General features: G+C 54.0%; 12 protein-coding genes across 12 annotated transcripts; 9 read left to right on the forward strand and 3 right to left on the reverse strand.

Annotated features, from left to right (window-relative positions):
• Nucleotides 1–52: 52 nt before the first annotated feature.
• MGL_1588 (uncharacterized protein) lies at nt 53–4,771 on the forward strand (the record flags this gene model as incomplete). Its single annotated transcript, XM_001731353.1, has 1 exon — nt 53–4,771. The coding sequence occupies one exon, from the start codon at nt 53–55 to the stop codon at nt 4,769–4,771; it is 4,719 nt and encodes a 1,572-aa protein (XP_001731405.1).
• Nucleotides 4,772–4,890: 119 nt separating this feature from the next.
• On the reverse strand, nt 4,891–7,737 carry MGL_1589 (uncharacterized protein; the record flags this gene model as incomplete). Its single annotated transcript, XM_001731354.1, has 1 exon — nt 4,891–7,737. The coding sequence occupies one exon, from the start codon at nt 7,735–7,737 to the stop codon at nt 4,891–4,893; it is 2,847 nt and encodes a 948-aa protein (XP_001731406.1).
• Nucleotides 7,738–8,846: 1,109 nt separating this feature from the next.
• MGL_1590 (uncharacterized protein) lies at nt 8,847–10,073 on the forward strand (the record flags this gene model as incomplete). The annotated part of the gene is made up of 1 exon (XM_001731355.1): nt 8,847–10,073. One exon carries the CDS (start codon nt 8,847–8,849, stop codon nt 10,071–10,073), a length of 1,227 nt encoding a protein of 408 aa, XP_001731407.1.
• Nucleotides 10,074–10,153: 80 nt separating this feature from the next.
• On the reverse strand, nt 10,154–11,241 carry MGL_1591 (uncharacterized protein; the record flags this gene model as incomplete). Its single annotated transcript, XM_001731356.1, has 3 exons — nt 10,154–10,729; nt 10,819–11,014; nt 11,078–11,241. 3 exons carry the CDS (start codon nt 11,239–11,241, stop codon nt 10,154–10,156), a joined length of 936 nt encoding a protein of 311 aa, XP_001731408.1.
• A 392-nt stretch (nt 11,242–11,633) lies between these two features.
• MGL_1592 (uncharacterized protein) lies at nt 11,634–12,641 on the forward strand (the record flags this gene model as incomplete). The annotated part of the gene is made up of 4 exons (XM_001731357.1): nt 11,634–11,854; nt 11,906–11,984; nt 12,178–12,331; nt 12,391–12,641. The coding sequence occupies 4 exons, from the start codon at nt 11,634–11,636 to the stop codon at nt 12,639–12,641; spliced, it is 705 nt and encodes a 234-aa protein (XP_001731409.1).
• A 351-nt stretch (nt 12,642–12,992) lies between these two features.
• Nucleotides 12,993–16,236, forward strand: MGL_1593 (uncharacterized protein; the record flags this gene model as incomplete). The annotated part of the gene is made up of 2 exons (XM_001731358.1): nt 12,993–15,033; nt 15,311–16,236. 2 exons carry the CDS (start codon nt 12,993–12,995, stop codon nt 16,234–16,236), a joined length of 2,967 nt encoding a protein of 988 aa, XP_001731410.1.
• Nucleotides 16,237–16,718: 482 nt separating this feature from the next.
• On the forward strand, nt 16,719–18,035 carry MGL_1594 (uncharacterized protein; the record flags this gene model as incomplete). Its single annotated transcript, XM_001731359.1, has 1 exon — nt 16,719–18,035. The coding sequence occupies one exon, from the start codon at nt 16,719–16,721 to the stop codon at nt 18,033–18,035; it is 1,317 nt and encodes a 438-aa protein (XP_001731411.1).
• A 673-nt stretch (nt 18,036–18,708) lies between these two features.
• MGL_1595 (uncharacterized protein) lies at nt 18,709–19,352 on the forward strand (the record flags this gene model as incomplete). The annotated part of the gene is made up of 2 exons (XM_001731360.1): nt 18,709–19,011; nt 19,047–19,352. The coding sequence occupies 2 exons, from the start codon at nt 18,709–18,711 to the stop codon at nt 19,350–19,352; spliced, it is 609 nt and encodes a 202-aa protein (XP_001731412.1).
• Nucleotides 19,353–19,737: 385 nt separating this feature from the next.
• MGL_1596 (uncharacterized protein) lies at nt 19,738–21,285 on the forward strand (the record flags this gene model as incomplete). Its single annotated transcript, XM_001731361.1, has 1 exon — nt 19,738–21,285. One exon carries the CDS (start codon nt 19,738–19,740, stop codon nt 21,283–21,285), a length of 1,548 nt encoding a protein of 515 aa, XP_001731413.1.
• A 558-nt stretch (nt 21,286–21,843) lies between these two features.
• Nucleotides 21,844–22,962, forward strand: MGL_1597 (uncharacterized protein; the record flags this gene model as incomplete). The annotated part of the gene is made up of 1 exon (XM_001731362.1): nt 21,844–22,962. The coding sequence occupies one exon, from the start codon at nt 21,844–21,846 to the stop codon at nt 22,960–22,962; it is 1,119 nt and encodes a 372-aa protein (XP_001731414.1).
• Nucleotides 22,963–23,317: 355 nt separating this feature from the next.
• On the forward strand, nt 23,318–26,221 carry MGL_1598 (uncharacterized protein; the record flags this gene model as incomplete). Its single annotated transcript, XM_001731363.1, has 1 exon — nt 23,318–26,221. The coding sequence occupies one exon, from the start codon at nt 23,318–23,320 to the stop codon at nt 26,219–26,221; it is 2,904 nt and encodes a 967-aa protein (XP_001731415.1).
• Nucleotides 26,222–26,563: 342 nt separating this feature from the next.
• On the reverse strand, nt 26,564–27,928 carry MGL_1599 (uncharacterized protein; the record flags this gene model as incomplete). The annotated part of the gene is made up of 1 exon (XM_001731364.1): nt 26,564–27,928. The coding sequence occupies one exon, from the start codon at nt 27,926–27,928 to the stop codon at nt 26,564–26,566; it is 1,365 nt and encodes a 454-aa protein (XP_001731416.1).
• Between the last annotated feature and the right edge of the window lie 14 nt (nt 27,929–27,942).

The raw sequence follows: 27,942 nt of genomic DNA on the forward strand, positions 1-27,942 counted from the left end.
AAAAGTGTATGTACCCTTGGATCCCACACTCCCTCTAGATCGTCTGCGATACATGATCCAGATCGTTGGATCGGGTACAATTGTTACGACTGACGAGTATGAGCATATGATTGACGTGTCTTTGCCACGACTTCTTCTGCGCCAGCTTGAAGAACCGTGCAGTGAAAGACCATTCACTTATGAACCTAGCCTGCGAGTACCTGCCTACATTTTATTCACCTCCGGGTCCACAGGCAAGCCTAAAGGTGTGCAAATTTCACACCGTGCACTAGCTGCTGCGATCAAGTCGTGGAAGATCATGTTGCCATACACGCAGCAATCACGTCTTCTCCAACTCGCCTCGCCAGGGTTCGACGTTTCATTATTCGAGTTGTGCTTGCCGTTAAGTCTTGGCTTTGCTATGGCTACGGCACCGAAGGACATCTTATTGACCGACCTTGAAGCGGCGTTTCGTGCTTTGCGTATCACAATGGCGGACTTGCCTGCCGCACTGGCTGCTCTTGTGCATCCAGAGCACTTGCCGCCTATGGAATGGCTCATGAGTGGTGGCGACATGGTGGACGAGCGTGTTGTGCGTGAATGGGGCACGCCCCCACAGAAGCTCATCAATGCATACGGACCAACGGAAGGTACAATCGGCAACACACTAGGGCATGTCGATGCAAATACACGTCGCTCCGTCGTTGGCAAAGTTTACCCGGCAACGACTCTCTACATTTGCCGTGGCAACGAGCTGGCTTACACGGGCGCTGTGGGGGAGATTGTCGTGGGCGGGCCTCAAGTCGCTGATGGCTACGTAGGTGCACCTGAGCTCACGGCGCAAAAGTTCCCGACTCTGACTCTGGGTACACGTTCGCAGCGTGTATATCGCACAGGCGATCGTGGTCGCTTGTTGCACAACGGTGTTGTCGAGTGTTTGGGTCGCATGGAGCGTGGTCAAGTGAAAGTGAATGGCCAGCGTGTGGAGCTAGATGAAATTGCACACGAATTGGCCACGGAGTTTGGCATTTCGGATGCTTGTGTACAATACCTTCAGCATCCCTCGCATCCGTCGAAGCAGCTTGTCGCATTTTTAGCTCTGACTTCTGTATCCCAGTCGACAGCGGCTGCCCTCGATGTGCGCACGGATCCCGAGGCTCTTTCCAGGTCACAGCAGTGCCTTCGTGGTGCGCAGAAAAGACTTGCTCCGTACATGGTGCCTGCGCATACGCTCGTGCTCACAACGCCACTGCCACTCACCCCAAACAATAAGGTGGATGTGAAGCGTCTTGCGAACCTGTACATGGACATGGATCCGAAGCGCATGCGAGACGCAAAGTCTTCACGCCCGCTCACTCAGACAGAATTGACCCTGCTTCGAATCTTGACTGAGTTTACTCATATGGCACCGGCAGATATTGACCGTGATGCTTCCTTTTACACACTTGGCATCGACTCGCTCTCAGCAATCCGCCTTGTGAAGCTCATGCGCTTGCGTGGGATGAAGTTGACTGTCAGTGAGCTTCTTGCCCATGCCACACCCTCGCGCGTCGCTGCTATACTGGACGAGATGCCAGCCAAAAATGAAGAAGACTTTGCTGCATACAAAGACATCCTTCAAGAGGCAGCGCTACCGTCGAACTTGTCATCACGCCATGTCCTGCCATGCACGCCTTTACAAGCTGGTATGCTTGCACAAACGGCGGCAAGTTTTGGTGGTTTATACACACATATACACGCGTTCAGTCTTGATGTGTCAGCCGAAGCTATTGTTTCAGCTTGGGCTAGAATCGTGAGGAACAACGCTATTCTCCGCACGACATTTGAACCATACGACTGCCAGCAGGTACCTTGGGTTCAGGTAGTTCATGACGATTGGCCACTTATTGCGCCCACGCTTGTGCAGCACGCTCCCTCGACACCCCTGGATGTCGTACTGCGTGCAGCGCAAGCCGCGTGCGATCCCAGCACTCGGCCCCATGTCCTGCACATGGTTCCAACGTCTGAGAACAGTATGTTGGCCGTGTGGGCAATGCACCATGCTTTGTACGATGCACACACACTTGACGTTCTTTTTGACGACGTGGATGCTGTGCTGTGCGGGGAACAAGCACCGGAAAGGCTTCCGTTCGAGAGTGTTGTGCCACATTTGTGCGCTGGTTCGCCACATGTGCCCTACTGGCTTGGCACATTACGGGGCTACGTGCCTCGAACCCTGAGTCCGTACAGGAGAGATATGGCGGCGGCAATACCGGGCTCTGCTGCAATGTTATCTTCGTCGGCGTCTATGTCGCGCGAAGCACGGACCAGCACCTTTGACACACAATTGGCATCGAGCATAGTCGAGGATGCGTGTCGTCAATGTGGTGTTTCGGTGCATACACTTGCTACGTTGGCCTTCGCGTTCTTGCTTGCCGAGTGTATGCAAACGACTGACGTATGCTTCGGTCAGGTTTTCAGTCTGCGAAGTGATGTGCATGACGCCGTCGATGTCCTAGGCCCCATGCTCAATACGATCCCTACGCGTGTGAAGCTTCAGGCTTCGTCTTTCGATGCCCAACTCGAGTCGCTACAGCGAACCGTCGATGCAGCGCGTCCACATCGGCATGCACCGCTGCGTTCGATTGCAGTGGAACACCAACGCACGCACAATTCAACGGCACCTTTGGTTGAGGCGTTGCTGGATGTGCAGCAGCATGCTGCGAATGATCAACATCCGATCCATATCCGAAGAATTCCGTTGGATATGGAAGATCAAGTTCAATATGCTTTGAATGTCGAGTTTATCCAGACGCCAACAACGATTCGGCTCGTGGCTACGGCACGCACGTCATTTTGTGGGCATTCATCCAATCTGCAGACTTTGCTGCGAAGGATGAGCGACATTTTGCAAACGATCGTCTCGAACCCCAGAGGTACACTGGCTGTCGCATCACTTGATTCGGAGCAGCCCACAATCCAACCCTCTAACACATTGTCGCCATCTCCAGCCTCGGCAGCAACTGCGCTCGAGGACATCCCGCCTGATATCTTGCTACAAGTGCGGGAACTCACAGCTGATGTGGCTTGTGTGCCTTTATCAGACGTATTGGCTGACACGCCACTTCTTCTTTTGGGCCTCGACTCCATCGTTGCTATCCAGATCATCGCACGTGCGCGAGTGCGCAACCTGTCGTTGCAAATGGGTGACCTGGCTGCGGGCACCCCTCGTGGCATTGCGGCTGCCTGGTGTGAGCGTATGAAGCATGAGTCGGAAACATCTTCAGCGAGAATGGCACCGTTATCATCGCCCATTCCATTGTCTTTTGCATCCAATACGCCTTGCACACAAGCACAGGTGGCAACTGCAACTGCTGCTGCTGCTGCCGCAGAAGCACACTGCCCCATGCAGGATGTGGTGGCTGTGCGCCCACTGTCGGCAGGCCAAATGATGCACATGGCATCACTAGTGCATTCCCAGCATCGAGAGGGCGTGTTTTTCCATGCATATCGCGCTCGAGGCCAACTGGATAGCAAACGCTTCGCACATGCCTGGGAAGAGCTGCAGAAGCGGCATGAAGTTCTTCGTTCCATTTTCGTATGTGTGCATGACTGCGAACCTGCGCAAGTTGTGTTGAAGCGTACACAAGGCATGCACATGCATCGCGTTTCTCGTTCTGACGACGCCATGCCTTGTGTGTTTGCGCACCATCGAACGTGGCCTGCTGATGAGCCATGGGCATCTGCGGATCTTGTCCGTATCGATGGGGAAGACAGCAAGAACGATGTTGTAGTGCTTTCTCTCTTCCATGCAATGTACGACGCGTGGTCTCTGCCAGTCTTGGTCGATGACCTCGTGTCTTTGTACCAAGGTGAGGGAACGCCTGCATCACAGGCCACAGAACTTGCTCCCGCTAGCATGGCCAACTTGCTGACAGCAGCCTCACAAAGTAAGGATGTATCTGCCATCCAGCATCACTGGGCCTCGTATGCATCAGCCCCACCTTGCATCGCGGCACAGCAAAGTGACATCGATGGAGCTATTGACAAGCCGTCTGCTACTAAGGCCATGACGTCCACCGTGGCTGCTCCCACTACTGCAAGCTTTACTTTCGTACATCAAAGAGATATCGTTCATTGTGTGCAGCGTCTGCGAATGCATCTCGCCTCGCATCAAATTTCGTTACCATCCGTTCTGGTGGCAGCATGGGCCTCTGTTCTGCATGACGTTGTGCATACGAGTGTGCCTGTGTTGGGCCTATACCAGGCGGCTCGGTCTTTGGCAACGCTGGACCTGTCACGCAGCGCCATTCCATGCGTCAACATGCTGCCCATCGCCGTGCCTTGGCATCCATCATTGCTTAGTATGGCTCATTACGTGGCATCTGCCTTGGTCGAACGAGTGCCATTTGAACAAGTTTCGCTTGAAGATGTGCACCGTGCGCTAGAGAAGGTCGCGCCAGGTCCGACAACATTCCCTCACTTTGACACGATGTTGAATGTCTTGATCCAACCAAGTGCGTCGGCTGGCGCTGGTGGCGATGTCGGTAGCGAGATTCTTCTCGAACCCATGCAGAGCCCAATCTGTGAGGAGCATCTTCGATCGCCGCCGCGCATCTGCGAGCGTACGTCGTTCGACGCCTGGCCCGGGGCTGGACACTATCCAACTGCCGGCATAGCCGTCGATGCGTATGTTGACGACGAAGACAATTTGTCTTTCGCGCTGCGGTGCCCCGCACACGTGCTGAGTGAGCAAAAAGCTAAAGCACTTTTGGACAAATTCGCTGCCTATGTACAAACGGTTCAGCCCTGAGTACCACGCTAGGTCGATGGACTGGGATGGCAAAGTAAGGTATACATGTAAATAAATAGATAGATAGATAGATAGATATAATGAAATTCCCATCCCGAGCCCGCCAATGGAGGAACAACTTAGCGCCGACGTTTCGATGGTCGAGCGTTCTTCGCTTGGCGCTTCGCTTTTGTCTCGCGATCGCGGTAGATTTGCTCAGCACTCTTGAGCTCATTCTTGGCATGTCGAGCATTCGCTGCAGCAGCCGCACCTGGACCACGGTTCTTGCGCTCACGCGCCTTGAGTTTCTTCTTGTAGTCAAATTGGAGCTTATCAAGAGGCTTAGGAGCCTTTGTCTGAGTATGGAAGCGACGACCAGGTCTAGGCCCACCTTGGACGCTCGAAGCCATTCGTCGCGCCGTCGCTGGCATGTTGCTTTCGTCTTCGCCCACATGCGGAAGTGAAACCTGCTGTTGCTTCTGCCACTCGTCGAAGCGGCCTGACCGATAGCTTGCAGGGAGCTTGAGCCCAGTCTCGGAGCGGATGAGTTTCTGATTATCAGCGCCAGTGCCATCTCCCATAATGAACTTCTTCTTCTTAGTGTCCCAACGCCGTGGATTCGGTCGCTGCGTCACAGCCGATGGGCCAAGGTCATCGCCAGCCATGTCAACAGTGATGCGTCGTGCTTGATCCAAGAACGAGTAACCACGCTCTTCGGCAGCGCCTGTCTGTTGATAGTTTAGGTACGTCGATGGATCGCGGTAGTCCTTGCCGGTGTCGAACACGGATGAAATTTCGTCTTCATTTGCCAATGCGCTCGGCTCAGTGTCTCGCGAGACAGCACCGTCGTCCTGCGCGTCATGAGCTCCATCACCATTGCCATCATCCACGGACTCATGGTCAGCCTGTAACGAACCGCCACGTTTCGCTGCTTCAATTGCACGCGCTCGCTGTTGCTTCGTATCAAGCAAGCGCCGCCGATCCTGCATGAGTCGAGCGAGTGGTGCACGTTGACCATGTGCACCCATTTCGAACACTGTCTCGCCGGGTCGGAATGCGTTTACTTTTGCAAGAAGTGCTGCTCGTGCGCCGGCAAGAGGATCGTCGTGCGTCCGTGAGCGCTTTACCGCCTCACGTGCATGAAGCTGGTACTTTTCTGGGCGTTGCAAAACGTCGTGCACGCCTTTCACCTCGAGTGGATGCCCAGCGAGTGCCCAGCCCTGCGATTCGACGCCTGTGACGGCACTTCGCTCTGCATCCTTCAGCATGTCTTTCGTCCGTCTGTAGCTCTCGGCACTGGCCTTCGGCTGCGACCGCATGTACATATTATGTGCACGCTTCACGACACCCGTGAGGCTATCGAACGTCGTCGCTGTATCGGACTCAACATGCATTGCATGCCGAATTGACTCACACTCGTCATCGAGAACTTCTCGAGGAAACGTGCCGAGCACCATGGTACCGTGCAAGTCGTGCACGTCGTCCCTTGGTAGTGTATGAGAAGAAACGAGTGGTCGAGCCAGAAAGAGCTGCAGGTCACACAAGTACGGGAGTTCCGCATGTGTACACAGGCTCCAAGCCCATCCACGTCGACCAGCACGCGCTGTACGACCAACGCGATGCACGAAAATACGTGGCTGTGGCGGAAAATCGTAGTTGATCACATGCTCTAGCACAGGCAGATCAATACCGCGAGCAGCCAAATCTGTCACAATGAGCAGGGACGTTTGGCCCGAGCGGAATAGGTTCATTTGGATCGAACGCGCTGCCTGATCCAGTGACGAGTAGATATGTGAGCATGTATATCCCATGGTCGTCAGCAGCAGCAGGAGGTATTCGACATGATGCTTTGTCGCACAAAAGATGATGGTCTGGTACGGTTGGAGCTGATCGACGGCATGCGCGCGCTTTCGCTTTTTCTTCGAGTCAGCAGCGGCTGCTGATGATGTCGATGACGACACCGAGGTATCGGGGGCAGTATGGACAGGCACCTGGATTACATCGCGTAACAGCTGCAAAAGAGCTGCATCCTTCTCTTGTGGTTTGATACTGAAAAAAGCCATGCGCAAGTCAGGACTGATTTTGCTGTCGGCATCCAGACGGATTAGCTTCGGATTCGCCTCAAGGCCAGCACGTGCAAATTCCACGAGTGTCTTGGGCAGCGTCGCGCTGAACAAGAGTGTCTGGCGCGTCGTTGGCAAGCGGCGTAATAGCTCCTCTAGCTGCTCGGCGAATCCCATCTCGAAGAGCCGGTCCGCCTCATCAAACACAACGTACTCCACCGACTTTAGATCGAGATTCATCTCGACAACCAAGTGCAATAGACGACCGGGTGTCGCGATCACCACATCAGGGTTCGCTGTCATCATAGCAAACTGCTCATCAAGACCTTCACCACCGACAATTACAGCCCAACGGATAGCCTCGTTTCGTGCATTGTCGTCAGAGCGCCATCCACGCGCGAGGTCTTTCCCGACTTTGAGAATTTGGAATGCAAGTTCACGCGATGGGCAAAGGATGAGCGATTTGATGCCAAACGAGGTTGAATGCCGTCCATTGAGCCGTTGCAATAGCGGTACAATATACGACAAGGTCTTACCTGAGCCCGTGCGTGCCATGCCGACTACATCTTGGGATGGCTGCGCAAGAATCGCTGGGATGGCACGACGTTGAATGGGTGTGGGCGTCGTAAAACCACGCAAAAGAAGCGAGCGCAGCAGCGATGGATGCAGACCCATGCTCTGGAAACTACCGCCACCGCTGACGACACCACTAGCGACCTTTGCTTTTTTCTTGCTCGCTTGCTTGGCTACTTGCATTCCTGCTTTGACATTGTGCTTCTGTGCAGCAGCTGCAATGAAGGCGGCGTCATCGTCATCGCCATCTTTTTCGCCATTCCGCTGGTCCAGCAGAGGTCGCGGCGGCGCAGCATGCTCAATTTCATGATCATCCAATGCAAGAAAATCAATTTCCTTTGCTGCGACCATAGCAAGCTTGGTCCACCACTACGCAACTAGTCGAGAATCTCGCCTTTTTTTTCTCGTATGCCACAGACTTGATTTCCAAGAATTTCCTATCCGTCACGCTTAGCGTTGGTGGCACAGGCTCTGTCTCTGTCTGTCGACGCACCCAGCGCGTGATGTCAGCGGCAATCGTACGTCGACGAGCCAACCGCAATAATTTGGTTTCGCACCTTGCACATTTTGACTCCATCTTACGATCACGTGGCGCACTCTGTGAGATTGTGCAAGAAACCCTGTCAAAAAGAATCACCGCTTACTCCACAAACGGATTCTCGTGGCTTCCTTCGAGTGTGTCCTGTGTGAGGCCCACGATCTTGTCCTGAGCGCTGAAGGCGATGACGTCGCCAGTCGTCCGCACGACCGCGCGCGTCTCGCGATTCTTACGACCTGATGCTTTGCACATGGCGTCCACAGTGACTCCGTCACACGACGCACACCACGTGCGGGCGCACACGGTTGTTCAACTCGCATACTTTTCACACCTGTATGCAACAACGCCACATCCTGTACAGATGCTTGAATCAATTGCAAATGCATGCCTAGCTGAAAATCGCGTGGGACATGCATCCTATATCTTTTCTGAGTTGACAAAAGCACCACAGTATGGCGTGTGCCCTGCTTCTGATGACATGTTGCATTCAGCATTACGTCGAGGGGTCCATGCGCTTGGCCATCGACATGTTTCATCGACTCTGTTTGAGCCACAGTACCAACGAGCAACACACCCTGCGCTTGCTTTGGCAACACTCTATGATGCATGTTCCGATGCACACATCCAGCTGCCTTGTACGGCGCTCAGCACACTCATATCGACTTTGGCCAAGCACGTGCACGGCACGACGCTTCGTCAACTACTTGATATCATAGCGGCCGACTTTCTCGAGAGAACTCCTACTGCTCATACATCAAGTGTGCTTACGGCTTTTGTAGCTGCGTATGGACGTGCCATGTCGCCAAGACTGGGTGAAAGGTTTCTTCGCGCATATGCGAAGCGTCACGGCGCTACGCACACGCTCCGACCGCTTGCAGAAAAACATGCATTGCATCATATGGACTGGATGCATTACTACGTGATGCACGATCGTCGCATACCCTTGGATGTACCGCTTCTTGATGCTTGGAGCAGCCACACAGACGTATGGAATGCGCTGATTCGTGCGCGTGTAATGAAAGGCGATATAGTTGGCGCTCGTATATGGCTAGAGCGCTTTCGTCTAGTGACATCCGAGTCTTTCGCTCCTATCTTGCGCACTACATACTCATGCCTACCCCCTATCAAGAGTGCGTCTCCGTATTTGACATTGATGCACAGTATGTCGACGTCGCAAGGAATTCATCATTTGCTCGCACATGTATCTCGAGCTGAGCGTGCGCGTCTCGAACGCCATGCAACATCTCTCGATGCGCCGTTCAAAACGGCAGCTATTTACGATGTCTTGGATGCAGTGCGACAAGACGGAGTGGTGCCTGGTGTCGCCCTCCTCAACTTTCTTGCAAGCTTTGAGGCAGGATGTGGACGTGTTGAGCGTGGTGCATCGCTAGTCCTGCAGGCTCTTTCGCTGGAACGTGGACCCGCGTTTGCCTTCAAGCGGACACACCCACAGACGTTAGACTCGCGGCCGCCTGCCCCAACGCTTGGCTCACGCCTGCACATTTCATCTGTGTCGGTGCTCTGTATATTGCATGCAGCAGAAGCCCAGCGTGTTGCCTCACTTGAAAAGGCGAGGATGCACATGCCCAGCATCACGACCGCACCGATAAGGACGACAGCTTTGCAACCATTAGCCTGTACACCATTTCCTTCTCCCTCCATGAGCAGCAGTCATTTGAACGTGTCGACCATGCGGGGTGTGCTTGCGCACTGCATGGAACTTGTGGAAAGTCCCAAGCGCCCTTCGAGCGCCAAGCGCCAAGCTGCATCGTGGTTAGCGAAGAAAGGATCGAACCTACTCAATGACATGCTGCGAGCCATGTTATTTGTGAACGACTTTCCTGGTGCCTGGTACACGATCGGTCTCTATCGAAAATGGGGTATAACGCCCAACGCATACACGCATCTCGCTTTGTGGCAGCGGTTCTCGCACACACATTTCTTCACGCACGACTTGTCGTTACCAACCGCTACGATCGAGGCTATGCGGACCACTTTACAGCATGTGATTGAACAGCAAATGCATGAGCTCATACGGAGTGAAAAGATCGAGACGCCGGTCTGGGCGGCCCTATGCCAAGAACAATGTGCATCGGCTGGGTATGCGATGCACCAAATTGAGTGGGATGCTCTCCAGCGACTCATGTGAGTGCGCAAAGCACGCTCTGATCGCAGTCAGTGGGGAAATGAGATTTTGATGTCCGGCGCGGACAACGAGGGTATATATTATTATAAAAAGTATTCAACAGTCTCGCTGCGGGTATGTACAGCCTGAAGCGGACCGTCATGCTCATTTTCAGGCGCCGCTTCGAACGTGTTGAAGTGGCGTGTCCCATTAGGTCCCACTTCCAAGATCGATGCAAGGTTCCCACATCTGTAGCAATAGTTGGGTGCCGACCACACCGTACTGAGCCGATCATCGTACAAGACATTGTAGCCCTCCATACACAGTTGATGCGCTCGCAAGATGTGAGACATATGATTGTATTCGAGAAAGTGCTTGACGACGGAGGCGCCAAACGTATAACCGGCACCGCGCGGCGATATAGCAAACTCTTCCTTATCAGGATCAGGATCAGACCAAACAAGATCTGCCATTGCCCCCTCATGAGGGATTTCGCGGAACCGATCCAGGATCTTGATTTGATCAATGTGATGGATGGACGGCGAAAGACCGCCATGGACACAGAAGATGTCGTCGTCAATCACAACTGACAAGGTGAGAAAGTCGAACATGTCGGTAAAGTATTGCCACACATTTGAGTCCGGGTACTTGCGCGAGCATTCAGCGTAAAAGCCGTATGTCTGTATGGAGCGAGTTAGCACGGAAAGGGCCAAGAATTCATCACACCCGACCACATCCTCTATTGGCAGGCATGTTAAAACTTACATACCTGAGTGACAGCGCGGCTTTCATGATTCCCTCGCACAAGCTGCACACGGTGTGGGTACCGCAGCTTTAAACATGTTAAAAGTGAGATTGTTTCAACAGAAAAAAGACCTCGATCAACGTAGTCGCCCAGAAACAGATAATTGGTGTTCGGTGCATCGCCACCGATTCGGAATATTTCCAAAAGATCGTAAAATTGACTACAGCGTTAGCTAGCACACCCGCCTTTCCTTTACACCCTCATACGAGCGCACAAAACGCACCCATGAATATCGCCCACCACAGTCACCGGCGCACTAATGTGCACGACATTGCTTTCCATCATCAACAATTCCTTCGTCCTCTCGCATATTTCTTTCAAAATTGTATCAACCAGCAATTGCTTGTTAAGCAGCTTCTCTATGCATGCGTCCAAGTCGAGCGCCATCACGGCACAAGACAGACAAGAGAGGCAGCCAAAAGTCGGTCCGTCAGTCGGACTGTTCTTCGACCAGCCGTCTAGCCTAAGATCCCCACGTCCAACTCGCTTCCACTATCGATCAGTCCTTATGCGCCGTCGCGTATTTAGTAAGCGAGCACCCACAAGGCGCGAGTGCACTCGCGCCTGTACATGTGTCTGAGACGCGTCATGTCGCACGCGCATGCGCGAAAGGCGACAGGCAACGGGTTTCATTGGAGGCCCAGAAACGGAAATCAAAAATGTCCCTGAGAACCAAAGTTGCCCGCAGGATGTACCCCTCCCCCAACGAATTGTGTGAAACGTCTCGAGTGTGTGTAGCCGGACAGGGCTTGTAATTTCTGATTTTCCTGTTTCCGTGCATGGTGGACCAAGCATCGCTTGCAGTGCATTCAATTGTGCTCGAAGATCCCCCGCTGGACTTTGAACCGCTACCGGCCGTGTCATCGCAGCTTGTCGTCTTTGACTTTGACTGGTCACTAGCTGATCAGGATACTGATCGATGGGTTCATGAAGTCCTATCGCCTCAACGGCGCATTGAATTTGTGCAGTTAAAGCCAACTATGCAGTTCACGGACATGTGGTACGTGTTTCGGTAATTGTGAACGATGTATCGAGCTGACTATGGAATCAGTGCCCTTTTGCTGGAAAAGCTACATGAGGAAGGTCACTCCCGAGAGGCACTCGAAGACGCCCTTCGTAAGATGCCCATGGTATGTTATTGATGTGTTCAATTTACGAGATCGACTTATCCTTAGCACCCTGCGATGATCCGTGGTGTACGCACGCTGCAGTCAGTGCATCCAGGCACGGACTTTTTCCTCCTGTCCAATTCGAATGAAGTGTACATCCGTACGATTCTACCGGTACGCACATCCTTTCGATGATCTCACTTACATACAACAGAGCAAGGGTCTTGCTGATCCGCCGCTTTTTACAGAAATTGTGACCAACCCTGCGCACTGGGAGCCGAATGGACTGCTGCGTCTGACCCGGCGCATCCCGCCGGATGGACCACAGCATTCGTGCCGAGTGGGGTGCAGTGCGAACATGTGCAAAGGTAGGTTGGCAAAGGATGTGAGCAATCATGGCACAGTGACTTACACGATGTACCAACAGGTGACGAGCTTGATGCATTCCAACAACGGCATGCAGATCGCAAGTATGAGCGGATTGTCTATGTAGGTGATGGCGGAAACGATTTCTGTCCTATCCAACGCCTGGGTCCAAATGACGTGGCTTTCGTACGTCGAAATCGCGGTCTTGCCAAACGCATTCTTGATGAAGGTGGCGTCCAATGTACTGTTCGCTATTGGAGTGGCGCTTGGGAAGCTGAGCAGCTTCTCAAGCTGCTCAGTATTCGTGCATAAAGACGAAATACAAGTAGCATCGCTCACCCGGTGCCTGTCGAATATGTACATACATAGAGCACAACGCAGGAGCTCAAACCATCGGCGATGATCTGACGACGTCTATGATCACGAATGTAGGCGTTTGTCAAGCAACGCTCTTGCTGGATGCAAGTAGCTGCATTGACTTCACGCGCGTCTCACACATCACGCATACGACTAACCGTATTTTTATTCGCTAGATTACGTGCCCGTTGGCACGACTGGCCGATTAATTCCACAAACGTACATACATACATTCACACACCCACACGCGTCTTTATTCTCTATTCTAAGCACGTCTACTACTGTTGGGGCGAAGTATAAGTCATGATGGTAGGCGACTCGGGAGGCAGAGTACATGACTCTCCATCTACCCAGAGGACACCACTACAGCAACAGCAGCCACAGCCACAGCCACAGCCGCAAGGATCGCCCTCGAACGCGAATCTCGAGCGCAGACGCACGAACCCGCTGGGAGAACTAATCGCCACAGAGACGCGGTATGTGCAGGAGCTGAGTATTGCTATTCGCCGCATCGCAGCTGCCTGGAATCCAAATAGACTGCCACCCAAGGAACTGGATCTCATGTTTCGTTCGCTCGAGGTTTTGTATCGGACCAACAGTGAGTTCCTACGTTCGCTCCAAGAGATCGGACCGAATCCAGCATCACCAAAAGGCTTGGGCAATCTCCTCATGCATTGGGTCGACAATCTTCAAGCCCCTTATGCCAACTACTTGGCCGTATATATGCCTCTTTTGGATACAAGTCCTTCTATTCTAAGTAACAAGGATCTACATCACGTTCTTGCACAAGTCAGCCGCGAACTGCCTCGCTCTGCAGGACCTGATTCTGCATGGACCTTGGACGCATTTTTCGCTCTACCGATCGAGCGTTTGCGATTTTACAAGAAACTTTATGGCCGTTTGTTACGGAACACACAGCCCGGCCGCTCCGATCACACCATGCTGCAGAGTGCGAATCAAACGCTGAACGAGCTCATCGATACGGCCGTGCGGCGCCAAAGCATCTCGCGGCCTGGTGCAGTGCTAACCCCTCTCGCATTACCCAGGTCAACAGAACCTGTTGAACGCGTACTTTCGCCCCCCGTGTCACATCCCGCTTCGTCGCGTGCTCAAGGGAGTCCTCCTAGTGCGCCCATCGCACAACCCGCTCTTACAGCGACCACCACAACTGCAACACCGTCTGTGGTAACTGCACGGGGGGAAGCGCCGGGAGAATTGACTGGACCCGTCGCGAAATCGACGGCTATGGAGCCAAATACATCCTCGGGCTCGTTACCAGTTCTTGGGCAAGCGCTCGTGCCTCCAAACGATACACTAGCGCCCACAGCGACAGCCTCAAAGTACCCGCCGAGCATAACTTCGTCACTAGAGTCACAGTCTCTTGAGGAAATTCAATCGCGCATTGACTCGACATGCACGATCGACATTTTTTCTATGGAGCCTAAAAGCTGCCGACTCCAAATGGCGCCGCCTGGGCTCACATTTCAACGTAAGCTCCGTCTCACAGATGGACTTCGGCTTGAAATTGTACCGGCTAATGGTCCTGTCCGTATCATTGAACGAGCACGACTCATCCTGCTAACGGACCTAATTCTCGTCGCCGAAGACAGAGCTTCTCAGACACTCCCATCCGGTACTCAAGACATCCGGTTGATATTCCCTCCATTGTCTGGCCGTTTTGTCGATACGCATGACGACAAGCGTCCGCAAGATCCATCGATTCGTCTTTCAATCATGAACCGAGTGAACCTTATTATGCACCTGGGTCGGATTGACCGCAAAGCGATCTGGCTTCATGAATTGCGTGCATGCAAGCTTTTCGGCGCAGACAAAAGTGCATCCGAAGCGCCCAGGTTACCCGGTAACGCACCTGTACCTCCCATGACCAATGCGCTCGTAAGACCATCAGCTGGAACACCGAATGCGCCTGCCCCGCCGTTCGCATCGCCGTCTCCGCTCACCAATGAGGTTGGTGGTGGACGTCCACCACCTTTTGCGCCAAATCAGTTGGGCATCTACTCTCGTCCGCCTGCGCCGTTGGCGGGCCCGTTAAGTACACCCGTCGGCACAGGAAAAGGTCTTTCGTCTGGGACCACAGTCCCTGGATCTGGTGCTGCACGACCGATGTCTCCTGTATCCTCTCCAGCGCCGCTCGCACCACCTGCTCTGGGGCCGATACCATCCTCTACCCCTGCCCCAGGGACAAGTCATGCGATCATGTCCCCGTCAGGGGCTGCCTCTATACGGACAAATGCACCAAGGCCTGGGGGCATGAATCCAGCAGCGACTACTTCAGGACCGAATGCGCCGTTTGCGTCTGGAGCACCTGCTCCACCCATCATGCCTGGTACATCGAAGACCCGCACGCCTGGAGTGCGAGCCGAATCATGCTCTGTCGCCGAATAAAGGATCTGTCCTACTAAGCTCTATGACTGAGTCACCGACTCCGTCCGGATTATCGAAGCGTCTGGGACCAGAGCCAAACCTAGCACTTTCATCACCGAGTGCCTCGTCATTTTTACCCGGCTTAAATGGACCTGGTGCTAGCCAAAGCCATGCCGGTAAGCGCTTACATCCAGGAGGGCCGCCGCCGCCGCTTATATTCCCACAAACATCAACAACAGACGTTCAGTCACCCGTTCCGCTTGCTGACGAAGACTCTGGCTTGTCCTCGCCGCCACTAACGCCTGAGCCACCCACGCGAGCCAATTCACTTGCTTCTCATGAGTCGTTCCCGCGCATTGGGCGCCGGGTTGATTCTCCGGAACCTTTGGTTTCCCAGCGACTCGAAGACACACGCCCTGGTGTGCGGTCGCCCGTGGTGCAAGGTCCTGCTATGTCATTTGGCAGTGCCAGTGAACATGCCTTAGGTGGCTTTCAGCGAACTGATACGTCTTTGTTCAGCGCTGATCGACGGCCATCAAACGCACCGACTCCCAGCTTGCGTGGTATGCGTTCCATGACATTGCCAACAACAGCCTCAAATGCAAGCGCGCCTTCCATCTCAAGCCCCAGTAGCCCTAGTCGGTCTGTGTCACAATCACGTCTTCGCGAGGCGGCAGGTAGTGCCGTACTTCCATCACAGATGCTTCGCGAAAAGCCACAACGGCGCTCAAGCGAATGGATACATCAGCATGATGAAGAAGACAAGGCGGCCGATGCGGATGCGTTACAATTCTCCAAATTCCACGAAGCACAGTCATTCAACATTTGCGCTCAGATGCGCTGCAAAGTCTACTTGAAACAGAGTTATGCACAGTGGCGTGCACTTGGATCGGCGCGCCTACGCCTTTACCGACTACGCCCGTCCAACACAAATCAGCTCGTGGTCGAGAATGAAAAGAAAGTCATGATTTCATCGATTGTCTTGCCTATGGCTGTCCAGCGATTCGGTAAAACGGGTCTCGCTATTGAACTTTCAGATATGGGCCGTCTTACTGGTGTCGTCTACATGTTTCACATGCGCAGCGAAGAGTCTGCGAATGGACTGTATGAGCAGCTGTTGAGCGGCTCGTCGCGATCAGCGCTGTCAAGCCCACAGTCTACATGAAGTCTTAATGATAGTCCACATCGTGATAATCAACAGGTTACGTTATATTTTTTCTTCTCTCCTTTTTTTTAACATTTATAGGTAGATCATACGTAGGTCATGGTGCTATTTGATTGTTGAATTCGATGACATGCAGCTTGGTGTGCGCGTCTCCCTAGATCCGAGCTAATGTGGATGAATGCATATATATGTGAATGATCGGGTGTGCATCGGGCCAATGGCGATGATCACGCGAGACAGTGTGTTAGTCAACCAACCAACGCAGGCAAGCTCGTTGACGTGTGGCAGACAGAAGGGCGGGCGCCAATCGCCTGGGCCGTTAGTCAGGCGAGAACACGTTGAAGCTCAGTGGCACGCTGCGAGGGAGCCAGTCAGACATTGGCCCAAGGCTGCGCCACATAGGCTGAGGAAAATACCTTTAGCTCTTGGCATCTCGATTCAGTGCAACACGCATTGCAACGCATCGCATCGCTCCACGCCCCATGTCTTGGGACTTTCGGCGCTCTCGAGGCCTTGTTGGATCACATGCCTCGCTCTCACGTAGGCATGCACCTGCGCCTGTTCAGCCAGGCTCGCAGGTCTGGTCTTTGGACAACGATCATGACGACAACCATACCGCTTTTCCCACGGCTCAAGCCTTAGATGGCGGGGCCACGAAAGGGCATAAGCAGCCATACTTGTCCACCACGCTTGACCGGCTTGAAAATTGGCTCGGTCTGAGAAGTGAGCCAGGGCCATCCATGACGCGCCATTATTCCCCGCATCATCACCAAGCGGACCAGTCTCATGCGCCGTCGGGTCCGGATCATTCACCCTGGCTCTCTTCCACAGACATGGCACACAGTTCCAAGCGTCCTGGGCTCAAGGCACTTTCCAAGAGCACCATGGTGGATGTTATGGTTCATCCCGTCGCTCCTTCGGATACCATCGATCGCATTGCCTTGCGGTATGGAACAGACTCTCACACATTACGGCGCAGTAATCGCTTGTGGTACGGCGATCCTGTCCAGATGCACGAGCAGCTCTATATCCCGATCGAAAGCTGCCGTCACCGCCCCGCTGATGCGAGGATCCAAGCTGTGGAACGCAACGCTGATGGTTCCTTGCATCGAGCACCAAGCAGCTCGCGCACGGACGAATCGAACCCTGTTACTATAACCAAGGTCGATGCAGAAGCTCTGCGCTTCTTCCCAGGCGATCGGGCTCGGCCAACGCGTGGCCTACCGGCAGGCGGTGACATGGGTGCATCTGGCGTAGATGACTTGATTCAGCTCCAGCAAATGCGTAGGGAACGTGGCTCGCCGATGAGACCGCCTGAACCCGAGCTTCCCAAGAGTAGCACAAGATCGAACATGACACCGAAGTCTGCTGCCTCAACGAGTGCTCCGTTTTCTACATCAACAACGGACATGACGTGGCAGCCCAACCACCGCACGCTGGGTCAGAAACGACCGCTCCTGCGCCAGGTAGGGGTAAAGGATACCAAGTCCACTTTAGATGATGATCACGATGCCCTGCTTATTTCGCTTGACCAACCCGAGGAACCCACCTCACATGGTCTGAATGACCTGCTTCGAGGCCCACACGCAAATTCAGGCGCAGCTGCAAACTGGATGCGACCTATTCATGAAAGCTTGCCCGAGGAAGTTCCGCGCAAGCCAAGCACATCCAAGCATTTGTGGTCGGATCTTATGAGCGGACGCGTTAGTATAGAAGATGCTTTCCAAGTGGCAGTGGATGAATGGCGCACTGCATCCGCGCGATCCCGGCAACACCATGGACCTACACTCCCTATGTAGAAATGTATACATGCTCCTGTCGATACAGCATACCACAAGACATTTTATGCACGACGAATCGAGCGAAGGAACAAGTCTAGCGCCTCCATCAAGACTGGAATGTGTGAGACTGTAAAAAGGGTCTTCCCTCATCGCCTCAGTGTCATATACTTACATCCACCAAGTAGAACAAAGATCAAGAAGATAGCTAGGTATTTGACTGTAGGAGATGCCTCTGGCTTCTTTTCTTCCGGCTCTGTGTGCGTGTGAACAAGACCTCGCTTGTTCTCGCCCTTCGAGTTCCGTTTATCCTGCGTATCACGCGCCCGCTTCGCAAATAGTTCGTTGCGCGCGCGAATATCTCGCGCAGTAGGCTAAAGACACCGTTAGACACACCCCATCTATTCACCGTACCATGTTGGACGTGTATATCAACTTGGGTTTGTGGACGTGAATGGAAACGAAAATTGCACGTGAGTTACGTCTCTGGCACTTGAAAGATGTGGATGCGTGCGCGTGGAAGTGTGTACGTGTGAGTGATGGATCGTTGACTGGTGGAGGTGACACCGGCCACCGCTGACCGGGTGTGTTGCAACTTGCACAACTCGCTTGAAAGTGTTGTCCGTGCCAGTGTGTAGGTGTGCAAGGATAAGCACGTTCATCAAAACTTCATATTATTGTTCCGCATATTGCAATGACTGATCGAGATGAAGATGCTCTATGGACATCACGACCAAAACGTGCGAAAAGTCGACACAATCTAACACCTTCGGAAAAGCAAGCTCAGAATATAGAGCAACTCTTTGATGACCCGAAAAAGGCGTTGCGTATGCCAGCAGCACCACCGTCCTTGTTTAAAGTTCGCCCACCCCCTGACATGGTGAATCACGTCCAAGGTAGCAGTGCGGGCGTTGGAAGTGGTGAGTTCCACGTGTACAAGATGAGCCGGCGCAACGAGTCAGAGCGCATCGAGGCTATGAAATACGAGGCGGATCGTGTACGTATATTCAACCCACACTAATACAATTCTAGGCTACGGCACAAGCAGAATTTGATAAGAAACGTGATGAGCAGGCCGCATTAGATAATGCTAAAACATCAAAGAATCGTGCTCGGCGTGAAAAAAAGAAGCGCGCTCAGCAGCATGCACGCGAAAGAAGCTACCATCATTACGAAGACAAATCAAACGATGATTCGGACGGTCCTTCGCTCACACACACACATCGTGTGTCGCCTAATGTGACTAAAAAGGCCAGGTTTACATTTGAGTCACCATCTACGACATCCACTTCTCTTCCGGAGGACGATTCGCATGTACGAACGAATCAAACTGACTGATTCACCGCCTCTTAGTCCAGATGCTGTGAACGGAATAACCTCGCCCGCTGCTTCAAACCTGCATCTCGACCCCCGGCCGAAAGTGTTCCTTGGTCCTTGAAAGATACCTGTATGCTTTCGATTTATGCTTCCGGCACTCGTTCCTTATACGTGCGGCCGCTCTTCAACGAGAGACACTAGAGCTTCATACCGTTGCTCTTTTTTTTATTCACTGGTCAGGTGCTCCAAAGACACAATTTCTCCATTGAGGGCCAGGTGTTTCTGCATTATCGCGAGCCCTTCAGACCCACATCCGCCTTCCGATGCGGTGCTGACGCAGAGAGTCGGTCATGTCACGTGGCTGCCCCACCGAATTTCCCGGCAAGACACCGATCTTCCGCACAGTATGCCTCTTACGTTGACCGCCCGTGCACTCAGAGCAGGTTGCTCGTTCCGTGCTGCGCGAATCAGTGGTATCCGTGCAATGGCGGTTGCTGCCGGTATAGGCAAAGGCGAGAGTAATGTGCGCCCGCCGCCTGACCAAGTGATGCAAGACATGGCCGACTACGTGCATTCTTACGATATTCAATCTAGCACTGCCTACAATACAGCACGTCTGTGCCTTTTGGATTCTTTAGGCTGTGCGATAGAGGCACTGCGCTTTCCTGCAGTACGTTCTGTGTGTGGACCTGTGGTGGATGGCACCATCGTGCCGAACGGAGCTCATGTTCCTGGCACAAACTACGTGCTGGACCCGATCCGTGCCGCCTTCAACAACGGAGCACTTATTCGCTGGCTCGACTTCAATGACACTTGGCTTGCGGCTGAGTGGGGCCACCCATCCGACAACCTAGGTGCCATTCTGGCGGTAGCCGATTGGGTCTCACGCACGAATGTCGCTAAGGGGCAGGCACCCCTGACTGTAAAAGATGTGCTGACAGCCGCCATCAAGGCCCATGAAATACAAGGTAACATGGCGATCGAGAATAGCTTCAACCGCGTGGGACTCGACCACGTTGTCCTCGTCAAAGTTGCAAGTGCCGCTGTCGTCTCTAAGCTGCTCGGCCTCACGCGCGAGCAGACTATCGACTCGATATCACAGGCCTTTGTGGATGGTCAGTCACTTCGCACATACCGACATGCCCCAAATGCGGGATCGCGCAAGTCCTGGGCTGCTGGTGATGCATGTGCGCGAGCTGTGCATCTTGCGCTTCTAGTGCAGCGTGGCGAGGGTGGCTACAACTCGGTACTCACAGCCAAGACGTGGGGCTTCTACGACGTCCTGTTCAAGGGCCGTGAGTTCCAATTCCAACGACCCTACTCTTCTTATGTGATGGAGAATGTCCTGTTCAAGCTTGTGCCGGCAGAGTTCCATGCGCAAACGGCCGTAGAGGCGGCAGTTCAGTTGCATCACAAGCTACGAGATATGGGCAAGACCAGTGACGACATTAGGAGTATCAAGATCCGGACGCAGGAGGCAGCGATCCGTATTATCAGCAAGCAGGGCACGCTGAACAATTACGCAGACCGTGATCACTGCATTCAGTACATGGTGGCTGTCCCGCTGATCAAGGGCAGCTTGGAACCTAGCGATTACACGGATGAATTCGCAGCTGATTCCCGCATTGATGCGCTGCGTGAGATCACGACTGTGGAGGAAGAGCCACGCTACTCGAAAGAGTATTTAGAGCCCGAGAAGCGCTCGATTGGCAATGCTGTGTCCGTTGAACTGAAGGATGGTACCAAGCTCGATGAAGTGGCTATTGACTACCCAGTAGGTCATGCTCGCCGGCGTGATGAGGCTGTGCCACTTATTGCAAGCAAGCTGCAGAAACATCTTACTGGCATGTTCAATGATGCAGAGAAGGAGCAGATTCTTTCCCTTCTGACCGATCACGAGCGTCTGATATCGATGCCTGTGCATGAGTTTACTGACCTCTGGACACGTGCCTAACATCGAGACTTTCTTTTTCGAGATCGCTCTGGCCCTCCCTGTATCACATAGATCAACTCAAGTGCAACAAACGATATGCTGCGATGATGAATTTGTACGTGCTGAATTGCATCAACACATTCTGTTGTCATGGTAGCTAGAGAAACTCACTCACTCTGGCTGTGAATTTGCGGTGCTAGAGTAGCAATCAGATCGTAAGATTGGGAAAACATGCCGTTTCTCACGAAAAAGGAGAAAGTGCAGCCAATCTCGTGTCTATGGAATCAAACAGAAAGCACGGCACTATGATCTGCTCTCCTGCTTAGCTTGGCACGGTACAGTGCTGCCAGAAGGCAAATATGTAGTACCCTCGAGACCAAAGGCACATGGCACCCTCCACAAATTGACAGATGGAAGATCGACGCGCACATAGTAACGGCGGCGTTTGAAAATCGTTGCTCCAACACTAATGTCCCGTGCGTCGCAACGGAAAATGGATAAGGGCGTGTGCACGTGTCACGTGTGATACCAGCGAAGCTTCGCACCTCAAGGCTCTCTTCCCACATCGATTGACTGACGATGGCGTCCGTTCTCCGAGCTACCGTTCCCCGCGTTCTGCCTCGTACTGTACGCGCCTTCTCTTCGGCAGCCAAAGTGAGCGCCACGGTTGGCCCTGTGTCTGGATTCTGTGGTGCCGTCGGAAACACGCCACTCATCCGTATCAACTCACTGAGCAATGAGACGGGGTGTGAGATTTACGGCAAGGCAGAGTTCATGGCACCAGGAGGAAGTGTAAAAGATCGTGCTGCACTATACATTGTGCTAGATGCAGAGAAAAAGGGTTTGATCAAGCCAGGTGGCACAGTCGTTGAAGGCACGGCTGGAAACACGGGCATTGGTCTGGCTCATGTGTGTCGCGCGCGAGGCTACAAATGTGTGATTTACATGCCGAACACGCAGTCTGATGAAAAGATCAACTTGCTTCGTATGCTGGGAGCTGAGGTGTACCCGGTTCCCGCTGTCCCATTCGCTGACCCACAAAACTACAACCACCAGGCAGCGCGTCACGCTGAGAAGCTCGAGAACGCCGTGTGGACGAATCAGTTCGACAATATCGCCAACCGCGAGGCACACATTCTCACTACGGGTCCTGAGATTTGGGCACAGACGCGTGAGACAGGTTTGGATGGCTTCATCTGTGCGACAGGAACCGGTGGCACGCTCGCTGGTACAACAAGATACTTGAAGGATGTTTCTCGTGGACAAGTGCAGTGTTGGCTCGCTGATCCGCCTGGCTCTGTGCTGCACTCGTATGTACAAACGAAGGGGGAACGTATGGAGCGTACAGGCAATGGCTCGATCACCGAAGGCATTGGTCAAGGCCGTCTCACCTCGAATATGAGTCCAGATATCTCGCTTATCGACAACAGCCTGCACATTGAAGATGAGGCAAGTATTGCTATGGTGTTCCGCATGCTTGACGAAGAAGGCCTCTACATCGGTGCTTCCTCGGCTTTGAATATTGTGGCTGCGGCGCGCATGGCAGAGAAGCTCGGTAAAGGAAGCAAGGTTGTGACGATAATTTGCGATGGTGCCGCTCGGTACCAGACCCGACTCTTCAGCCGCCAATGGCTTGAGAGCAAGTCGCTTCTCTCCGCTGTGCCTTCGCACCTGCACAAGTACATTGTGTTGCCGTAGACTGAGACGCAAAACTTGTCTGCACTCGGAATCTCGGCTGTGACTGACCTCCCCCCGTGGCGCCGCGCTGTGTTGCGTGGAACAGCTCGGTTTGTCGTGGATAGTGGCACGTAGGATTATATAATCTCGGGGCCTGTCCACCTAGTCTGCTTACGCGGTAGCAAGATAGTCTTGAAGAGCGGCTGGCTTGCCACAGTCTCCTGACTAGCTTAGGAGCTAGGCGGCTGATCGGGAAGACAGGTCGGGTGCGCACATTTCTCTCTGCGTCTTTTTCGTTCATTAGGATCTCATCCCTATCTGAGCTATCCCCAGGTTGGGCAATTGTCCAACGCCTCGCCTTCCAGCATTGACGACCATGCCTGTGTCTGCACACAATAGTGCTGATGCAGCACTGGAGAATGGTACGTGGACAGATGCGCAGGGGGACGACTATGTACATGGATACGGGAGTGCGGAGACGGCTGTATTACAACGTCCAGTTGTTGATGATAGCGGCGAGAGATCCGACTCGTCGGCGTCGGCGCCCGTCGCGTCAGAGACGCTCGCGCCTGATCTGTCGATGTCGTCCCACGACACAAGCAGTCACTATGCGCGCAAGATGCGCGAGCAAGGCGTAGAAACGCCATCTACGACATCGCCAGTGTCCGAGCGGTCGACTCGGTCATCACCCGTGGTGTCACCGTCACCCAGTCAAGATTCGTCTGAGAGCTCGTCGATCGAGACGGCACTCGTGTCGGAGGAGGGACCTGCGCGCGACGCGACATCCAGCACGACGACTGCCGTTTCAATAGGCACATCGCTTTCGCAAGCGCCAGCGGCAAGGCAGACGCAGATGCCCAAGCGCCCGGGACAGCCGCAATTTGAAGGGTTCTGGCAAGTGCAGTCGCTCGAGGACTTGCGGCCTATGCATGACAGCAGTCAGCTGTGCGCGAAGCAAAGACGGGCTGATCCGATTGGTGGGTCGGTGAGTCCCCTCAAAGCCCTCACGTCGTACTTGCATCATACATATCACCTCGTGAACCCAGCGTTCGTGTATGAGCTAGCGTTCAACCCTCGGCGGGTGCTGACGAAGCCCAGCAAGCCAGTGTACAATGATGGCTATGACAATGAGGAGAGCGACTATATCCTGTATGTGAATGACTACTTGGGCAACGAAGAGGGGCATCGCTACCTTATTCTAGATGTGCTGGGCCAAGGCACGTTCGGGCAGGTCGTCAAGTGCCAGAACATGTCGAATCACGAGATCGTGGCTGTAAAAGTAATCAAGAACAAGCCAGCCTATTTCAACCAGAGCATGATGGAAGTGACGATCCTCGAGACCCTCAACCAGCACTGGGACCCGGATGACCAGCATAATATTTTGCGGTTGCGCGACACGTTTATTCACCACAAGCACCTATGCTTGGTATTTGAGCTGCTGTCGTCCAATCTGTACGAGCTGATCAAGCAAAACTCTTTCCGCGGACTCAGTACGAGCCTTGTGCGTGTCTTTATATCGCAGTTGCTCGACGCTTTGGTGGTACTGAAGGAAGCGCGGCTGATCCATTGTGACTTGAAGCCTGAGAATATACTCCTACGGACGCTGCAAGCGCCGTCGATCAAGCTCGTGGATTTCGGTTCCGCGTGTCATGAAGAGCAGACTGTCTACACATACATCCAAAGCCGATTCTACCGCTCGCCTGAGGTCCTGCTGGGTTTGCCATACACATCGTCGATCGACATGTGGTCGTTGGGATGCATCGCCGCCGAGCTATTCCTTGGGCTCCCCATTTTTCCTGGCACATCTGAGTATAACCAGCTGAGCCGTATCACTAGCATGCTGGGTCTCCCACCGGCGTTCATGCTTGAACGCGGACGCCAAACGCATGAATTTTTCAACGTACATACCGATCCATTTGGTCGCGCCATATTCCAGCTCAAATCCATGGAGCAGTTTTCCCGCGAGCATCGCGTGCAGGAGCAGCCTAGCAAGCAATATTTCCCTGGTACAACGCTGCCGGAGGTGATTCGTCTCACGCCCATTTCGCGACGCAGTGGCCGCTCCGCCGACACTGATAAGGAGATGGCCAATCGCGCTGCTTTCACCGACTTTATCGCCGGCTTACTGAATATGAATCCGCTCGAGCGCTGGACGCCGCAGCAGGCCAAGCAGCACCCATTTATTACTGGTGAGCCTTACACTCAGCCGTGGCAGCCATCAGATGCGTCAGCCATTGCTGCTACAGCGGCCGCGGCCGCTGCGGCCGCTGCGGCAGCTCCTCCCGCTCCAGAGACTGTGCACGCACATGCGCTTACACATGCGCCCGCACACCCCCCCGTTCCTGGCACCACCGGCCCTGCAACCGGTCCGCCGATGCCAACGACGGCGGCAGCGGCCGCTGCCGGGGCGGCTGTCGCCGCAAGGGCTTCTTCCGTTTCAGCGACAGCTACCCAAGGAGCTCCTTCCAATTTGCCGTCAGAGGCATCGGCGGCCATCCATTCGTATGCCGAGCCGCCGCCGCCTGAAGACCCGTACGCTGTGTTGCAGCCCTTCAATCGATCGAATGCGCCTCGCGCCTATGTGTCGCCATCGAGCGCGGCGCCCGCGAACCATACCGCGGTGCAATCACCAGGTGTCGAAGCCCAACACATGTATGATATGAGCGCCGGCGCAGCATCAAGTGCGTACCATCCAACCCATCCACATCATCATCACCATCATCATCATCACCATGCTCCATCGCAGGTGCACATGTATTCATATTCGAACGAGCATGACCCTGCATGGGCTTGGAGCCCTGCAGCGACGCCTCTGGCTTCCGTTCACAATGCACCACATGCACCCAACGGACAGTCAGCGCCACCGCCACCGCCACCATCATCAGCTTCAGCCGCCGCCACGAATCCTGCTGCCGCGGCAGCAGCAGCAGCAGCAGCAGCAGCAGCCGCGGCGAACTATGCACCTGCCATCTATGCAGGTGGCGTAGCGCCGCCACAACCACATCCACCACAGGCCACCCAACCGCCACAGGGCAGCTTTGCCGTCGTCGTTCATGGCAACGACGGTCCGTACGCCATGTCCGACTCCTCGCTAGGGTCAGTGCCTCATCATAGTCTATCCCCATCGCAGATGGCTCCGTACGGGATGCCATACGTGCCGCGGCACGACGCGAGTGATGCTGTGCATGCTACGGGCGATCCATATGCTCAGACGCCTCGGTACAATGACCGTCGTGTTGATTCGCATGTCTTGCCCATGTATATGAACCAAAGGCCATAGAGTAGATAGGATGTATAATGGTGCGACATGACAACCAGAAGGGTAGGAAGCAGTTCCCTCGTGAGCACGTAGACCCACCTGGTACGACAGCTCGGTACGGAAGAAATGGCTTCAGGCGATGTTCCTCGGGAGATGCACAGCCTACACAAGGCCAAGTTATTGGCACACATGGTACGTGTGGACGTAGTCAGAGTGGCGCATCTTACTAGATTGGAAGTGTGCTGCAAGGAACACGATGCATAGGTTAGTATGGACCAGTGCTGGGACATGGGCGACATGGGGAATAGAGGAACACACACACACGCACACGGTGAAGAAACGACTTAGATAGCAAGATGCTCCTTATCGCCATGGGATGGGTGTAGTCCGCTTCGTGGGTGAGCGCGCAGGAGACACAGGCCGAGGCATTTTCGACGGTGAGCGGGTACTCGACGGCGCACGCGCGCGCGAGGCAGGCGGTGGGATTCCACTAATGGCACCCATGCTTTTCCGTCGCGATAATGCTGAATGCCGCGACGAGACAGGCGAGGCAGCTGGGTCATGTTCCATGAACTGGAACGGCACGGGGCCAATGGGCGACTGCACGTCGTGCGTCATGCGCGATGACGGCCGCGAGCGGGACTGCGAGCGAGAGAGGCCCCCCACAGGCACAGGAATCGAGCTGGATTGCATGGATCGACGTAATTCACCCGGTGTCTCAGGCCTCTCATGCCAGGATGGCGTCGGCGCCCGCCATGCAGCAGGAGAGGCCGGTTGGCCGCCACCGCCAGCTCCGCTAGCACTGGCCGACATACTAGACCGGGGTCGGGGTATCGAGCTACGTTGCCAGTGACGCTGTAGAGCTGTGTTTGTGGCAGATATTTGCGCACGCTGCAAGCGCTGCTGCAGTTGGTACATGTGCTCACGAAGCCGCTCCAGCGTGTTGGCTGGTGCAGTACGGTCGGGAGGCGCAGTGCCCGATGAGCTGATATCGTGCTCACTTGATCTAGATGAGGGCTTGACGACAAGGTCACTGAGTGTGAGTTCGCCTTGATCGGGTCGTGGTGCGGACGAAATGGAAGTGATAGAGGGCGAATGTGCTGCATGAGAAAGAGCCATCGGTGACGTCTGCTGTGTGACGGCCAGCTCTTCACGTAGTTCCCGCAGCTCATCCTTGAGTCTTTGATTTTCGACCTCAAGACGTGATTTTTCTTCGAGCTCTGTTTCAAGCAGCGCCGTACGTTCCATGGCGTGGTGATATCGCATCTCCATGTCCTGAAGCGACGAGTTGATCATTCTGCCGGTAAGCAACACAGCTCTCTTGATCTCGTCCCTCACATACCTCTCTGCATTTTCAAGTGTGTCATTGTCGACCTCCATGTCACGAAGACGCGTTTTGTACACGTCATGCGTCTCACGCAGCTTTGTCAGTTCCCGCTGCAGTTCCGAGAGCATCACATTGTGCTCGGCGAGCGACTTCTGATACTTGGTCCGCCACTCATCCACGTCAGCACGCAAATGCTCATTTTCTGTCTGCAGTGCATCTGCGCGCTGACTGGTCGCGGCCATATCAGCTTCCATCTCCGCCTCGAGTTCCTTACTACTTTCCATGAATTCCTGTAGGCCGGTTTCAGCCTCATGCAACGCAGCGCGCATCTCGTCGACTTGTGCTTTCCAGTGCCGAGCCTCTTCGGCCGCACTTCCAAATGTTTTTGCCTCCGACGCCATGACGCGCGACGACG

Source organism: Malassezia globosa (assembly GCF_000181695.2).
Source record: "Malassezia globosa CBS 7966 chromosome Unknown mgl_sf_3.1, whole genome shotgun sequence".
Taxonomy (NCBI): domain Eukaryota; kingdom Fungi; phylum Basidiomycota; class Malasseziomycetes; order Malasseziales; family Malasseziaceae; genus Malassezia; species Malassezia globosa.